General features: G+C 40.9%; 1 protein-coding gene across 1 annotated transcript in view; it reads right to left on the bottom strand.

Annotated features, from left to right (window-relative positions):
- FAM135B (family with sequence similarity 135 member B) overlaps positions 1 to 17160 on the bottom strand; it is a 267009-nt gene that overhangs the window by 107407 nt on the left and 142442 nt on the right. The window contains exons 2-4 of the mRNA XM_073590382.1: positions 8813 to 8908; positions 5956 to 6035; positions 278 to 417 (exon numbers count right to left, since the gene is read on the bottom strand). Coding sequence (XP_073446483.1) covers positions 278 to 417; positions 5956 to 6035; positions 8813 to 8889 — 297 coding nt within the window. The 5' untranslated portion in view covers positions 8890 to 8908. The remainder of the gene's footprint in view (positions 1 to 277; positions 418 to 5955; positions 6036 to 8812; positions 8909 to 17160) is intronic.

The following is a 17160-nucleotide window of genomic DNA, read 5'->3' on the forward strand; positions in this document are numbered from 1 at the left end:
TTATATACTTCTATTTTTGCATATTGAGTCAGAAATATGGCTCTTCCTTTTGCAGTATTGTAGGTTATATTCTTAGTATCAGTGTTTAAGATTTGTATTCTTACTCATTCAAACACTATTATAAGAGAAATCATCTTGTACAGAGGGATCAGTTATATTTACCAGATGACTTTTTCACTATTTTAGCTTCTTTTCATAGTGAACTGTTTGGCTTTGTTCCAGCATGTCATCCATACTGTCTGTCCCCATGTATCACACATAATCATGATATACTAACCCTCTCTCCATCCAGGAATAAGTGCACCTTGAATATCATGACATCATTAATATCAATGTCTTCATTCCTATACAGTATCTGGAATATACGACTATACACAACATTATCATAGACACATGGGGAATATTCTCCAGGATCATCTGCAAGACAGTAAAAAGAAGAACTGGATCCAAAAATACTACATTAACCATATGTGGAGTCATTATGTAAAGAAAATGGATTTCATTTGCGCAAAATAAGTAAATTGTTTCATCTATTGTCTAATTCGCCTGTGTATAATGGATGTTACATTTTTTTGGAAAAAGCTTTCAATAACTACATCGTTATCGTACTGTCGTTTAATTAAAATTGACATATCCCAGAACATGTGGTGTGTGTGACCAGCTTTGTAAAAAAAGAAAAATTGCGAACTTTCGATACTCTGTTGGGAGATGTTTTTGCTCTATGTATCTGTTCAAAATATGAATTTCAACCAATTAAGCTTTTACACTCAGACAAGCAAATAATTGGATCATGTTCAGGTGCATAACGCTGATTTTCCACATCGACTTCTCTGCTGTCTGCAAAAAAAAAACTTACCTAATGTAAATAAAAAAATAATAATTTTGTGATACTCTGCTGGGAAATATTTTTGCTTTATGTATTTGTATGAGAATGAATAAATTAAAATGTGAGCTTTAATTTATTAAAGTTTTGCTAAAGGTTCGTTCAGACGAGAGTATAATAGAACTGTTTGAGGTCCATGTGGTCACAGACCTCACATGGGGAGCACATGGACTTGTCATAGCCAGCTTTCAGGTGCACATGGCTTATTTGTATCATAAGAAGCGAGAGTCATTAAAGGGGGTATTCAGGACTTTACAAAAAACTAAAAAAATGTTTTTAGCAGGCAGGTAATTGCAGCTTACCTGCCAGTTGTCCATGTCGCTGTTCTCTGACACAGAGATGTCACAGACCGCTCCTGCCAGGGATTCAGCTGCATCTGCATCTGACAGGGCGGGACTTCTGACATCATTCTGATTGACAGCCGACTCCCCAAACTAGACAGTGGGGATCCGGCTATCAATTAGAATAATGTCATAAGTCCCCTCCTGTCGATAGAGCGGAGCGGAAAAGCAGCCTCCGCTCTGTAGAACTGACATCAGCAGAGGCTTCTGAATCTCCGGCAGGAGCGGTCTGTGATATCTCTGTGCCAGGACAGAACGGTGCCGAGCACAACAGGCAGGTGAGCTGCAATTACCTGCCTGTTAGTGCTTAGATACATTTTTTGCTTTTTTTGTAAAGTCTCGGATATCCCCTTTAACGAAATTTGCATAAAAGTAAGAGTGGACACATCGTTAGAGACATGATATCCTCATTATCCCTGCCTGATTGGCCCATGGCAGGTGTCTGCCTTAAGTGATATCTCCAAGCAAATAGTCATGCACCACTCATGGGTTGAGCAGATGTGAAAAAAAAAACTCTCTGGTAGAGTTGTGCGACTTTGGTCGGATTGGGTTTCATGAAACAAAATTTCAGTCAGATGAAACTGGTCCGACTAGGGCAAAAAAAGTCAGAGTTTTGTCCGAAACCCGACCCCAATGCAAGTCAATGGGGAATAAAAGTCGGCATTGAGTGGATGAATACACAGCTATTTGTGCAATCTCCAACACTTTGTTGGAGATAATTGAGTGGATAAATGTCATCCGCTCAATGCCAACTTTTATTCCCCATTGACTTGCATTGGGGTCGGGTTTCGGACGAAACTCCGACTTTTTTTGCCCTAGTCGGACCAGTTTCATTCGACTCAAATTTTGTTTCATGAAACCCGATCCGACCAAAGTCGCTCAACTCTACCCTCTGGGCATCCCCCATCAGGAAGACAAAACTGTGCTATGGTTGGAAGCGTCATGTTAGCATAATTTTGCATATCCTTCATTGACATTCGTGCGCCTTCAGAATTTTGATGTGCTCACTCAAGTAGTTTTCTTCCAGCTTGGTGTCAAGCAGCAGAGTGACTGGAAGTGTAATGAAGCTGCTCCTTGGTACTTAATTAAAAGAATATACATGTGACTCTAGGGTATCTCCGATACGAGGCAGCGTGGAAGTTAATCTGCTCTCGCTAGACGTATCCAGGTTCGGTCTTTTTCTAATTAATGGACTTGAGCGTCGTAGACTTTGCATCATGTTCAAGGTCGGAACAAGAATGTTCATCCAGTAGAAAAGTAAAGAAATTGGAGATAAAGGATCAAAGTGGATATCTATAGGAAATCATTGGAGTGGTGGAATACATGGGTGACCAGTGCTTCATTCAGATTAGACACATCAGAGTCGTGAGGGTCCCAGCGGTGGGACCATCAAAGATCACCAAGTTGTCAGCTATCATATAGATTGGCAACCTCTTCCTAAATTGTTTCAACCCCTTTAATGAAGAATATAAGGTGCACTTCAGATTTTTTTTTCTAGTTTGTCACTTGAGAATATGTATGAATGAAAGCAGCTAAGGTCACTGAGACAACTTATTCCTGTGTAACTGGTGTCACTATGGATCAAGTTAAAGGGACTGTTGACTATTGGACTACCCCATCTAAAAAAAACAAAGATCAAAATGAAGAAACAATGCTTACCATCGCCGTTCTACAGCTATGCCGATGCTGTGTCTCAGTAGTCACATGACATTGCTATGTTATGTGATCACTGCAGTCAATCGGCAGATTCTGATCGGCTGCAGCCTTTCAGTATTCTGTCAGAGAGGAAGTCTATTATGAAGGAATAGTGCAGCGTGTAGCAGATCAATGGCAAACCCAACATCTATGTAGTAGGAGCAGTGCTGGTACGGGAGTTAAGAATTATATTGTTTTTATTCAGTTCAGTGTTAGGGAAGTGTAATGAAGGGTTTCTCATTCCTGTGTTTTTCCATTTTATTTTGTTGGCAAGGTCACATACTGCCCTGCTGCTGGGACCTAAATCGATCAAGAGTAAACTGTGAAGGTATCTGGCAGCAAATAAGTCATTCATTTCTCTGCAGCACCCCCACAGGAGAAATTCGGTATTACTGTCTATGTAAAGCTGGGACATGCTGAGTCCTCCAGACAACAAGAGACACTTTTAATAGCTATGCGTGTAGATGAGATTCCAAAATGGAACATCATTTACTTCTCATAGTTCCCTATTAGGGTATTTGCAGCTATTTTTTCTAAGCTAGACCGTCCCTTTAGTAATCAACTACCTACTCAATATGGTCAATATGAAAATTAGCGACATACGCTACCTATTCCAAGAAGGGGATACAATTGCCTTTATCGTTTTTTTTGCATCCAATCGGATGCTGTGCTTGAATGACTAATAATGGTGGATTACACAACCGTACATTCACATAAGAATATTACATGCCACCGGCATTACATGCAGGCTGGGGAGATCGAAACATGCAGATGCATGGCATTGGGGGGACTTAAGGCTGATCAGATGAATGATTGTCCACCCAACTGCTTTTATAACAAACATTAGGGAGCAAGGTCGGCAAGGAAGCGGCACCTTCTCAAAACCTGACCATGGGCATCAAGAGACCTTGCTTGGTCCTAGACTTCATCGCCTATCTAGGAACGTTTCGACAGTCAGCATCTGATAGACTTTGAGTCCAGCCACAGCGAACATCTTTTCTCTGGCTGCACTTTGAGAGAGCTTTCATATTGCCCAAGTGAGGCATGAACTGATTAATTGTAAGACTGGCACATCGATGATAATCCATCAGTACGTGGCCCGACTCCAAAAACTGCATAAGCATATTGCATTTCTGGGCAGCATGTGTTTATCTAAGTCCTGTATCAAAAAGGTCTACGAGGACAATTACATCATTGCATATATTTTATAAAGCACTAAATGCAGGACTTTATTTGGCTTTTTCTTTTTTTTAATCAGTTATATAGAAAATAAAAGAAAATTTGACCATTAAATGTGACTGAGACTTGTCAGAAGGTGTCATAGTTGGGTACATGTACTCCACTGGTCACTAGAAAAAAGGGGCTGCAGTACCTGTTCTCTAAGCACCATGCCCTGACTTTGGATTTCTCAGTCTGTTGTTGGAGTATCCCATTCATTGCAATGATACTATAATGTGACTGAGAGAGCTGGCCTTTGATTCCTTTTCTTTCTCTTGTCTCCAGTAATGTGTGCTTCACACATGGATGGACACATTGTAGGACTCTTTCTCTAAGCACCATGCCCTGACTTTGGATTTCTCAGTCTGTTGTTGGAGCATCCCATTCATTGTAATGATATTATAATGTGACTGGGAGAGCTGGCCTTTGATTCCTTTTCTTTTTCTTGTCTCCAGTAATGTGTGCTTCACACATGGATGGACACATTGCAGGACTCTTTCTCTAAGCACCATGCTCTGACTTTGGATTTCTCAGTCTGTTGTTGGAGTAACCCATTCATTGTAATGATATTATAATGTGACTGGGAGAGCTGGCCTTTAATTCCTTTTATTTTTCTTGTCTCCAGTAATGTGTGCTTCATACATGGCTGGACACATTGCAGGACTCTTTCTCTAAGCACCATGCCCTGACTTTGACTTTGTTTGGATTTCTTAGTCTGTTGTTGGAATCTCCCATTCATTATAATGACACTATAATGTGGATATGGTTCCATTGTAATGGTAGATCTCTGAACAGAGCTGGCCTTAGATTCCTTTTCTTTTTCTTGTCCCCAGTTATGTGTGCTATCATACATGGATGGACACATTGCAGCACATTTTATCTAAGCACCATGCCTGTTTACCTCCTGACTATGATACTGATGTTTAGATTTCTAAGGCTAGGTTCACACTAGCGTTACCGGGCGCAGCGCAGGGCCGCCGCTAAGCTCCACCCCCGGTAGCCCCCTCCGGTCATCTCCTCCTATGATCGCATGACACTGCATGTGATCAGCGTACCCTATATTTAGCATTGGGTACGCTGGTCATGCGCTGGAACACTTTTGCAGGCGCATCCGCCCTTTTGGCACTGCACCGAGCGCACAAAAATGCAACACAGTGCGGTTTGGCGCACGTCGATGCAGCGCCAAAAGGGCAGATGTGCTAGCAAAAGTGTAGCAGCGCACGACCAGCGTACCCAACGCTAAATATAGGGTACGCTGATCGTATGCAGCATCATGAGATCATAGGAGGAGCTGACTGGAGGGGGCGTGGCCGGGGTGGAGCTTAGCGGTGGCCCTGCGCTGTGCCCGGTAACGCTAGTGTGAAACTAGCCTATCACAGCATAAGGCATAAGGTTGATCCTTTATGTTCTCAATGGCTCCCTGTTAAGCTGAACAGCAAACCAAGTGGTAAAAAATGGTATTGCGATCACAAAGAAATAATGGTATCATGTATAGACGTGTCTACCATTAGATTTACACAAATTTAGGTAAGCACATCAATTTTGTAGGAATCAAGTTCAATATATTATCACAATATACTAGGAAAAACCTTGATCTTGACCTACAGATCAAAACCGCTGGGAGGCCACACATAGACATATGTAGAATATACATTTCCCAACAGACTACCATGAAATCAAGTTCTTTTTGTAAAGCTGGTTGTTTTATATTACTCACCATGCTGCCCGTATACTGATATCTCATACGATCCTACATTATAAATTACAGCTTATATTTATCTACAGTTTTTGGATATCACACGTCCATCGATACAGTACCTGTTTGACCCACAAGGGAAGCCATCAGTTTGTGAGGGGTTCTTGATGATACTTTTAATGTAGCTCTTACATGATAATATCTGTTTAAAAAAAAGATTTAAAAGTAATCAAAATAGCAAATAACGAATAACTATCAGGATTTACATTCTCACGTTATTAAATTGCTTTAATTATTTAGACAGCATGAAAATAAGCAAGTCTGCAATGGACTTGCTTTTTCTTTCAGCTGCCAGTTACCTGCAATAAGAGTATTTATCTTTCATAGTGTACAGCTGCTTTGGAAGGAGTTCAGCCACTAGGGACGGTCCAGACCCTGGTCTGTGTGCGCAGCAGTTATATTAGAGGAAAGGGGTTAACTCCAGGAAAGGGGTTAACTCCTAACATACCAGTCAGTTCTCTCCAGCCCTTTAATTTGTATACAGCAATTAGCTGATTACCTTCCTCCCACTCCCTCTCTGCTTCTGTTATTAATCTTGCAAAATCACAAGCCCCCAATTTATTGCAGCTTTCCGACCAGTTCTCCTAATCATGGCTCTCCCTGTCCTGAGGCACGTGGTTTTTTTAAAATGCTCTGTCATCTCTAGGTGTAAATATATTGATAGCAGTGTACACTCCAGAACAAACCACTGATAGCTGAATGTGAACTTGTGCTGAGCTTTGGAGCTCTCCTAACACTAAACATCTGCTACTCCTGTCACTCAAAAAGGAGAGCCCACCCTGCCTGAAATCAGGAAGAATGCAGAATATAAAGAGAATGCAAAGCTCTGAGCTGCTCAACAGACAACTTGAAAATACCCCATAATGATATCAAAGTTTTTACCTTGAGTAGATGCTATATATAGGAAGATGGATAGATGGAAAGATAGATAGATAGATAATGTATAGATAATAGATAAATAGATAGAGAGAGATAATAGATTGATAGCAACATAATAGATAATGGATAAATAGATGAATAGATAGATAGATACAGTTGTGGCCAAAAGTATTGACACCCCTGCAATTCTGTCAGATGATACTCAGCTTCTTCCTGAAAATGATTGCAAACACAAATTCATTGGTATTATTATCTTCATTTAATTTGTCTTAAATGAAAAAACAAGAATTGTCCTAAAGCCAAATTGGATATAATTCCACACCAAACATAAAAAAGAGGGTGGACAAAAGTATTGGCACTGTTCGAAAAATCATGTGATGCTTCTCTAATTTGTGTAATGAACAGCACCTGTAACTTACCTGTGGCACCTAACAGGTGTTGGCAATAACTAAATCACACTTGCAGCCAGTTGACATGGATTAAAGTTGACTCAACCTCTGTCCTGTGTCCTTGTGTGCTCCACATTGAGCATGGAGAAAAGAAAGAAGACCAAAGAACTGTCTGAGGACTTGAGAAACCAAATTGTGAGGAAGCATGAGCAATCTCAAGGCTACAAGTCCATCTCCAAAGACCTGAATGTTCCTGTGTCTACCATGCGCAGTGTCATCAAGAAGTGTAAAGCCCATGGCACTGTGGCTAACCTCCATAGATGTGGACAGAAAAGAAAAATTGACAAGAGATTTCAACGCAAGATTGTGCGGATGTTGGATAAAGAACCTCGACTAACATCCAAACAAGTTCAAGCTGCCCTGCAGTCCGAGGGTACAACAGTGTCAACCCATACTATCCGTCAGCATCTGAATGAAAAGGGACTGTATGGTAGGAGACCCAGGAAGACCCCACTTCTTACCCCGAGACATAAAAAAGCCAGGCTGGAGTTTGCCAAAACTTACCTGAAAAAGCCTAAAATGTTTTGGAAGAATGTTCTCTGGTCAGATGAGACAAAAGTAGAGCTTTTTGGGCAAAGGCATCAACATAGAGTTTACAGGAGAAAAAAGAGGCATTCAAAGAAAAGAACACGGTCCCTACAGTCAAACATGGCGGAGGTTCCCTGATGTTTTGGGGTTGCTTTGCTGCCTCTGGCACTGGACTGCTTGACCGTGTGCATGGCATTATGAAGTCTGAAGACTACCAACAAATTTTGCAGCATAATGTAGGGCCCAGTGTGAGAAAGCTGGGTCTCCCTCAGAGGTCATGGGTCTTCCAGCAGGACAATGACCCAAAACACACTTCAAAAAGCACTAGAAAATGGTTTGAGAGAAAGCACTGGAGACTTCTAAGGTGGCCAGCAATGAGTCCAGACCTGAATCCCATAGAACACCTGTGGAGAGATCTAAAAATGGCAGTTTGGAGAAGGCACCCTTCAAATATCAGGGACCTGGAGCAGTTTGCCAAAGAAGAATGGTCTAAAATTCCAGCAGAGCATTGTAAGAAACTCATTGATGGTTACCGGAAGCGGTTGGTCGCAGTTATTTTGGCTAAAGGTTGAGCAACCAAGTATTAGGCTGAGGGTGCCAATACTTTTGTTTGGCCCATTTTTGGAGTTTTGTGTGAAATGATCAATGTTTTGCTTTTTGCTTCATTCTCTTTTGTGTTTTTTCATTTAAGACAAATTAAAAGAAGATAATAATACCAAAGAATTTGTGTTTGCAATCATTTTCAGGAAGAAACTGAGTATTATCTGACAGAATTGCAGGGGTGTCAATACTTTTGGTCACAGCTGTACATAGATGATAGATAATAGATAGATGATAGATAGATAATAGATGATAGATAATAGATAGATAGATAGATAGATAGATACCGGTAGGTTAGACACATTATTGAGATGAAAGGTCATTCTTTAGACTCAGGATGTCAACACTCATAGACCAATCTGTAGAACATATACATTAGTTAGTTAATACTTTGCCGGGAGCTCTATATAGTTAAAAAAAAATAGTGCCACAACAACTAATCATGAACACAGACAGCACTTACCCTCTCTGGAACAGATCAACATTGTGGAATTTGTGAAGTTCTACCGAAAACTCTAACATCCCCTGTACTTCAGACATTGTATTTTCAGGTCATCACCTGCAAAAAAAAAGTCACATTTTTGGTTCAGCAAAAAACCTGTGCCATATATGAGTAGCTTATAGAGCTCTTGTCATATGGCTCCACATGCCCATTCAGTTCTCAGGATAGGCAGAAGTTTTGTTGCATCCACACTTAGCTCTACACAAAAACTCAAAAGATAACAGTAATTTCGTGTAAGTTTCCAGAATAAACTGGCATGTATCTACATGATGCAGAAATCTGGCTCTTATATGACTTGTATCCTGTATTTTAACCAGTTTTTCACCTCTGCAAATATTATCCCTAATTTGCAATCCACTGGGAGCTGGGGCGAGCACACTAGTTACAGTGAACTCTCTCATACACAGCTCAGCACACACAGGTATTCCTGCTTTTTTTATTTTTAGCTCACAAAGACAAGCAACAGAATGGAAGAAATTATACAGTAGTAGTGATCAGTGTTATATTAATCCAAATCTGTGGTGAGGTAAAAGACTTGTTAGAAAGCTCGGCATGACCTTTCTTTGTCTCCCTCTGCCTATTTCCTCTCTCTGCTCCTTACTTCTCCAACTCCCTCCTCTCTCCATAAAGTATAATTGGCTGTGTCATATGACACCACAGACAGTCTACAGTCTAACTTTTCTGTGCATAATAGATTAGAGATATTTATGCATAAGTTTATTGAAAGTACAGTTCCATTTTAAACAGTTTGTAATACACATCACGACCACTGGGTGGACACATATAGACATGTATATTTATTTATTCACTTATTTATTTCACTTGTTTATATAACAACATTAATTCCACAGCATCATCATCATCACTGTCCCCCAATGGGGTTCACTGTTTAAGATAAACATCTTGTGAAAGAGTATTGCAAAATTAGCTTTTTCTTTAAAGCCAGTCATCTTGCACCTGTTTTCAAGGTGATCAAAGAGTGGAACAGGCTGCCACTAGAGGTGGTGAGTTCTCCTTTAATGGAAGTCTTCAAACAGAGGCTGGACAGACATCTGTCTGAGATGGTTTAGTGAATCTTGCATTGAAGAGAGAGTTGGACACGATTCCCCTCAAGGTCCCTTCCAACTCTAACATTCTAGGATTCTATGATCCTGAGATAGGTCGTTGCTTATATTGACTAACCTCAGATTCTGCAAATTTATGGCCATCTATTAAATAACTTATTTTCTTCACATTGCACGTGCACCTAAATTTGATTAAAACTGAATGTTAATTAGGCTGTGTATGGTTGTAGAAAACTGTATCACAGCACTTCATATATCAGGCCACAAAAAAAGGTACGGCACAGGGTGGTAATGTAAAGCAAGCCATGGATCCAAGTAGATGAGAATGGTGGTTTTGACATTAGCCAAGTATACTTATTTAGAAATGCACAAGACGATACAAATAATGTATTGAAATAAGCGAATATTCAAAACTATATATAAGTAAATGTACAAAAAAAAGAATAGCAACAAAAAATAATCTAAAATAATTTTTTTATTGATACATATAAAAAAAATACTACATTAACAGCACAGGTGGGGGAAGTAAAAAAAGAAAGTTCATGACAAGCGCAACATGGGCATAAATAAAAGTCGGATGGTAGTCAATACTAAATTCTCTAAAAACTTAAAATGGCCGCATGTAATATATATTTTATCAGGAAAAATAGTGCTGGGTATATACTGTATATATCTATATATATATAAAACTGAATATATGTATGTATGTGTGTATCACCAACCAATCACGAAGCATCTTTCAATTCACCAGAGCTATTCAAAAGAAGCTGAGCTGTGATTGGTTGCTATGAGCAACAGTTTTCCTTGCAACCAATCACTAAGCACCTCTCATTTCACCCGAGCTGGTTAAAAAAAGCTGAGCTGTGATTGGTTGCTATGAGCAACAGTTTTTCTTGCAACCAATCACTAAGCACCTCTCATTTCACTAGAGCTGGCTAAAAGAAGCCGAGCTATGACTGATTGCTATGAGCACGTTTTCCCACTTGACAACACCACAGCAGACACTGACATAGTGGGAGAAATCTAGCATCCCTGGGAACATAAGCTCCCAGCCATTGTCTGCCCCCCTGAAAGGAGCAGTGAGCACATGACAGAAATGAATCCCCCCTCCCGTGCCCATATACCTATCACACATCCTCCATCCCGTAGGCACATCTTCCCTCTTAAAGGGATCATTGGTATGGAAGTCAGAGCAAATCCATCCAGTGCTTTGGTTCTGACCCCAAGCCTCTCTTAAAGGGATCCCCGGTATGGAAGTTAGGACGGTTTCACTCAGCTCTGTGGTTCTGACCCCAGGGTCTCTTAAAGGGATCATTGGTATGGAAGTTAGGGCAAATCCACTCTGCGCTTTGGTACTGACCCAAGGCCTCTCTTAAAGGGATCTCCGGTATGGAAGCTAAGGTAAATCCCTCAGTGCTCTGATTCTCACCCCAGGCTTCTATTAAAGGGATCATTGGTATGGAAGTCAGGGCAAATCTATCCAGCGCTCTGGTTCTGACACCAGGCCTCTCTTAAAGGGATCCCCAGTATGGACGTTAGGACCGTTCCATTCAGCGCTGTGGTTATGACCCCAGGCTGATGGAATGATGTGGGATATTAGGGGTAGTAATCCGGTGGCTCTGGCTGATGGAATGATGTGGGATATTAGGGGTAGTAGTCCGGTGGCTCTGGCTGATGGAATGATGTGGGATATTAGGGGTAGTAGTCCGGTAGTTCTGGCTGACGGGATGATGTGGGATATTAGGGGTAGTAGTCGGTTGGCTCTGGCTGACGGGATGATGTCGGATATTAGGGGTAGTAATCTGGTGGCTCTGGCTGATGGGATGATGTGGGATATTAGTGGTAGTAGTCCGGTGGCTCTGGCTGATGGGATGAAGTGGGATATTAGGGGTAGTAGTCTGGTGGCTCTGGCTGATGGGATGAAGTGGGATATTAGGGGTAGTAGTCTGGTGGCTCTGGCTGATGGGATGAAGTGGGATATTAGGGGTAGTAGTCTGGTGACTCTGGCTGACAGGATGATGTGGGATATTATGGGTAGTAGTTTGGTGACTCTGGCTGATGGGAAGATGTGGGATATTAGGGGTAGTAGTCCGGTTGCTCTGGCTGATGGGATGATGTGGGATATTAGGGGTAGTAGTCTGGTGGCTCTGGCTGATGGGATGATGTGGGATATTAGGGGTAGTAGTCTGGTGGCTCTGGCTGATGGGATGATGTGGGATATTAGGGGTAGTAGTCTGGTGGCTCTGGCTGATGGGATGATGTGGGATATTAGTGGTAGTAGTCTGGTGACTCTGGCTGACAGGATGATGTGGGATATTATGGGTAGTAGTTTGGTGACTCTGGCTGATGGGAAGATGTGGGATATTAGGGGTAGTAGTCCGGTTGCTCTGGCTGATGGGATGATGTGGGATATTAGGGGTAGTAGTCCGGTGGCTCTGGCTGATGGGATGATGTGGGATATTAGGGGTAGTAGTCTGGTGACTCTGGCTGACAGGATGATGTGGGATATTATGGGTAGTAGTTTGGTGACTCTGGCTGATGGGAAGATGTGGGATATTAGGGGTAGTAGTCTGGTGACTCTGGCTGACAGGATGATGTGGGATATTATGGGTAGTAGTTTGGTGACTCTGGCTGACAGGATGATGTGGGATATTATGGGTAGTAGTTTGGTGACTCTGGCTGATGGGAAGATGTGGGATATTAGGGGTAGTAGTCTGGTGACTCTGGCTGACAGGATGATGTGGGATATTATGGGTAGTAGTTTGGTGGCTCTGGCTGATGGGATGATGTGGGATATTAGGGGTAGTAGTCTGGTGACTCTGGCTGACAGGATGATGTGGGATATTATGGGTAGTAGTTTGGTGACTCTGGCTGATGGGATGATGTGGGATATTAGGGGTAGTAGTCCGGTTGCTCTGGCTGATGGGATGATGTGGGATATTAGGGGTAGTAGTCCGGTGGCTCTGGCTGATGGGATGATGTGGGATATTAGGGGTAGTAGTCCGGTGGCTCTGGCTGACGGGATTATGTGGGATATTAGGGGTAGTACAGTAGTCCGGTATTTCTGGCTGATGGGATGATGCGGGATATTAGGAGTAGTAGTCCGGTGGCTCTGGCTGACGGGATGATGTGGGATATTAGGGGTAGTAGTCCGGTAGCTCTGACTGACGGGATGATGTGGGATATTATAGTGAATATGGCTATGCGGAGTGGGCGGGGCTCTATACTCAGCTTGATGTATATAGATATAATCACTATAATTTGTTGTAAGTTAGTTACTATGCCCGGGCAGCGCTGGGCTCTTCAGCTAGTATATATATATATATATATATATATATATATATATATATATATATATATGTAGATAAAAAAGTAATATAGATCAAACAGATAATAAAAGATCAAGGCACGTAATGATACAACCATACCATGAGTAAAGGAGAGAAACTGACACAGAAGTAAGAGACACCAGGACTCCAACAGACGTTTTGCCTTTTGCTTTATCAAGGAGAATGCAAGTATACCTATATAGTTATAAGGGTAAAGACCAATTGCGGACTGTCTACTGGATTGCTGCCCAGCACATGGAATCTCATTAATCATTACAGATCAATATGGCACTATTGCGTGGCAAAGAAGTCACACAATAGAGTATGTTATATAAGAATATGTGAGCATGAGTCGAAAGTTAAATCTCTACTATAGAGCCAAGTATAAAAAAAATGTATAAGGCTGTGTTCTCACCTGCTACATGATTTCCAAGTAGAACAAAAAGCACAACCCATTGCACGATCCATACCACCGGAGCTCAGTAGATATCAGTGACTCAAAATGGTGTAATTTTTGTTTTCTAATGGTTTCCATCATTTTTATGGTAGTAATAATAATACATTTTCTGGGCTAGTCAATAGAAGCCTGTGTTAACAGTGTGGAAACAGTTTGACTATGGATAATGTTTCTTGAGGTTTACTGAGGATATAGGAGGTGGGGTAGACTCAAAAACTTGTAATCTCCTACAATGAGGAGTGATCATGCATGTACAGTCACTTCTGTAACTGAACAACTTCATTAATGTGGCTTAGCGGTCCTGCAGAGGCAAAAACGTAGATAGTTCTGAAAAAAGTTGTTTTGATTTAAAGTAATATTGCCTAAAACATCTTAATATAAACGATGACAAGAACTGTCAATGAGATTGAGATTGGCCTAAATCAATACTGGTTCTTCAGAAGAGCAACGTCTTGTACGTCACCCAACCAATGAGGTTGTTGGTTGGTACAACTCATCGTGATATCAAGAAGTGTAATCTGAGGTTTTTGGGTGGACTGGAGTTATCTTTACCAAAGACTAAAGAGCATAAATAAGTAGCATCATGTGTTCAGGGTCTTTTCTAGCCCCAGCAGAGAAGCAGATTCAGCAACTCAAGGGACCCATGAAGTGATGGTCATAGTTCAGAATGAATTCCAAAGTAGGCCTCCGCCATTCATTACGGCGCCAGGTTTTGCAACTGAGGACGAAAAGTCTCATATTTTCTTCCACCTTCTTACTCTTTCACAACCCGTGACCTAACGACCAACTCATGTGTTTGCTAACAGGTTCCTCTAGAGACGAGAGTGCTGCTTGGATATTAATGACTAATAGCAAGTGGGAAAGGAGTAACAAGGGCTCGGACCACCCCCATGGGCGTTATTGCGGTCACGTGAGTGACCTTGATGATAAATCTTGCCATGGTATTTAACATTTCCCAACTTTAAGGTACAGTTTGGGGTCATCATGAACTTACAAGACTGTAAATGAATGGAATGTAAGTGGAAAAGATCTGGGAAATTTATTTTAAAAAAACGGGCAAGGAGATCATAATTTTTGTGTGGGTCCCCATTTCTAGCTCTGCTATGGGGCCCCAGGTTTACTTGTTACCTCTCTGGTCTCGCTAATAATAATTCTTAAAATTAGGAAACGTTCTGCAAAAAAATGTAATATGGTATATTTTTTTATGCATTTTTTTGCATTTTTATGGGAGTAACATGAAGCAAATTTAATGCAGCTTCCATTTTCTATGGAAAAAGAAAAACACGAGGGATGAATTCTGGTGCAATACTGTATGTGCCCAAAACTTGCTTACATGCCATTTTTTGCCACATTTGTTGTTTAAACCGTTTTTTGCGACTAACTCTCCAATTGGATGTGCCTTACTGTTCATTCATCAATTCGGGGAATGCATAAAATATGTCGGTGTTTTTAATTCAAAATATTGGCGTAAACTCAATAAAATGAATAGGACGTGAAGAGGTAGACAAAAATATCGAAAGGTGCCCAGATTTATAATCCAGCAGGAGCCGCAGTGATACATTTAATCTAATGGGGAAATTATTTTCTCTTTGCTAGTTTTATGGCATCAAAAAGCCACAAATGGCTATTGCCGAAAATTGTGTGACTTTTCCCCCTTCAACAATCTTCTTAAAAGAAGCGGTTGGTCAACAAACAAATTTACTATAATGTATGCTCGAAAATTGGCGTATGCCAGTGGGTTTTCTTGATAAATCCCCCCTCCAGTTTGTTTCTAGCATACATTATTAAATAAATCACTCAGACCTGATAATGCTGGTGTACTTATTTTGAAAATCTACATCCGAATTACTATATAATTCTTATTAAGAAGCAAAACAGCTGTCACGCAATACACACCGTTCTACTCTTCCATTAGCATTTGCAACAGACTCAATGGACTGAGCAACAAAGGAAGGTTTTGTTTCATCATTTGGTGAGAACCACACTTATTTTTTCTCTATTTTGTTGGATAATCCTTTTTAAAAATGTTCTCATCTCATATTCTACTCTAAAGGGGAAGTATAAAGTGCTCATATTACTATTGGGATTAATGAGCCATTCTGATTTTCAAAATAATTACACAAGTATCATCAGGTCTAAGAGACCTATTCTGACATTTGTGAGTCACGCACGTGTTTTATCCATGATTTTCACAGATAAAAAATGCCCATTAAAGTCTATGGTGCTATTTACATATTAGTGATTTTTTTTTTTTGCAGACAATGTGACTGCAAAAAATAATAAAGATGTGTCTGATCTTGATCAGTCATTGATCAAAATTTTTCATATAAGTATATGGGTCCATGAAAATCATGGACAGCACACGGATGTCCTGTGTTTACTGTCCATGTTTTTTTTTTCAGATGTAAAAATCACTGATGGTCAAAATTGGTGAAAATCCGATTAAAAACGCTGATGAAACTCGTACCATGTAAATCCCAGATGCCTGAAGGAGGCCAAACTACGGAGTATTAATCATCATAGTCATCTAAAAGAATATATAGAATTGAGAGTCCTCAGTGGTTGATACCTTTTAATGGCTAACTGAAAACATGGTAACACATTGCAGCTTTCGAGACTACTCAGGTCTCATCATCAGGCTAGACTAATACAAAATCTGAAGTCACATATTTATGCACAACACAGCACAAAAAAAAAAGCAATAGATAAGACAAGTGACGTGAAGCAGAACTATCAATATGGGAGAGGGAGAAACATAAATATTGGAGCAGTTCATAGATAAGAGCATGAAAGTTTTATTGCCCTCTGATTGGGGTCTGGTTCTGTGTTGTGTGATGACCCCAGAAGGTCTGAAGAGCAGTGCAGGAATGAATGTGTCCCATGGATTTATGTCTTTTTGCATCAATTGAGGAATTTGCTCTTCAGCCCTTCTGGGGGCATCACAACACAGAACCAGACCCCAATCAGAGGGCAACAAAACTTTCACACTCCTTATCTATGAACTGTTCCAATATTTATGTTTCTCCCTCTCCCTTAATGACAATTCTGCTTCACATCACTTGTCTTATCTATTGTGCTTTTTCTGTGCTGTGTTGTGCATAAATATGTGACTTCAGATTTTGTATTAGTCTAGCCTGATGAAGAGACCTGAGTAGTCTCGAAAGCTTGCAATGTGTTACCATCTTTTCAGTTAGCCATTAAAAGGTATCAACCACTGAGGACTCTCAATTAGGGATGAGCGAGTAGTGAAATACTCAGACTCGCTGTACTCGTTACGAGTAGCTCCTAACACTCGGGTACACGTAACGAGTCCAATGTACGTCTATGGGAAATGCGAGTAATGAGCAGAGAATGTGTGTGGGCGGAGACTATGTGTGTGTGTGGAGAATGTGCGCGGGGGGCTGCGGGCTTGTGTGTGTGCGGGGCTGTGCCGGACTGTGCGGGCTGTGTTGGCTCTGC

Source organism: Dendrobates tinctorius, unplaced genomic scaffold, assembly GCF_039654945.1.
Source record: "Dendrobates tinctorius isolate UK_male_01 unplaced genomic scaffold, ASM3965494v1 ptg000116l, whole genome shotgun sequence".
Classification (NCBI taxonomy): Eukaryota; Metazoa; Chordata; class Amphibia; order Anura; family Dendrobatidae; genus Dendrobates; species Dendrobates tinctorius.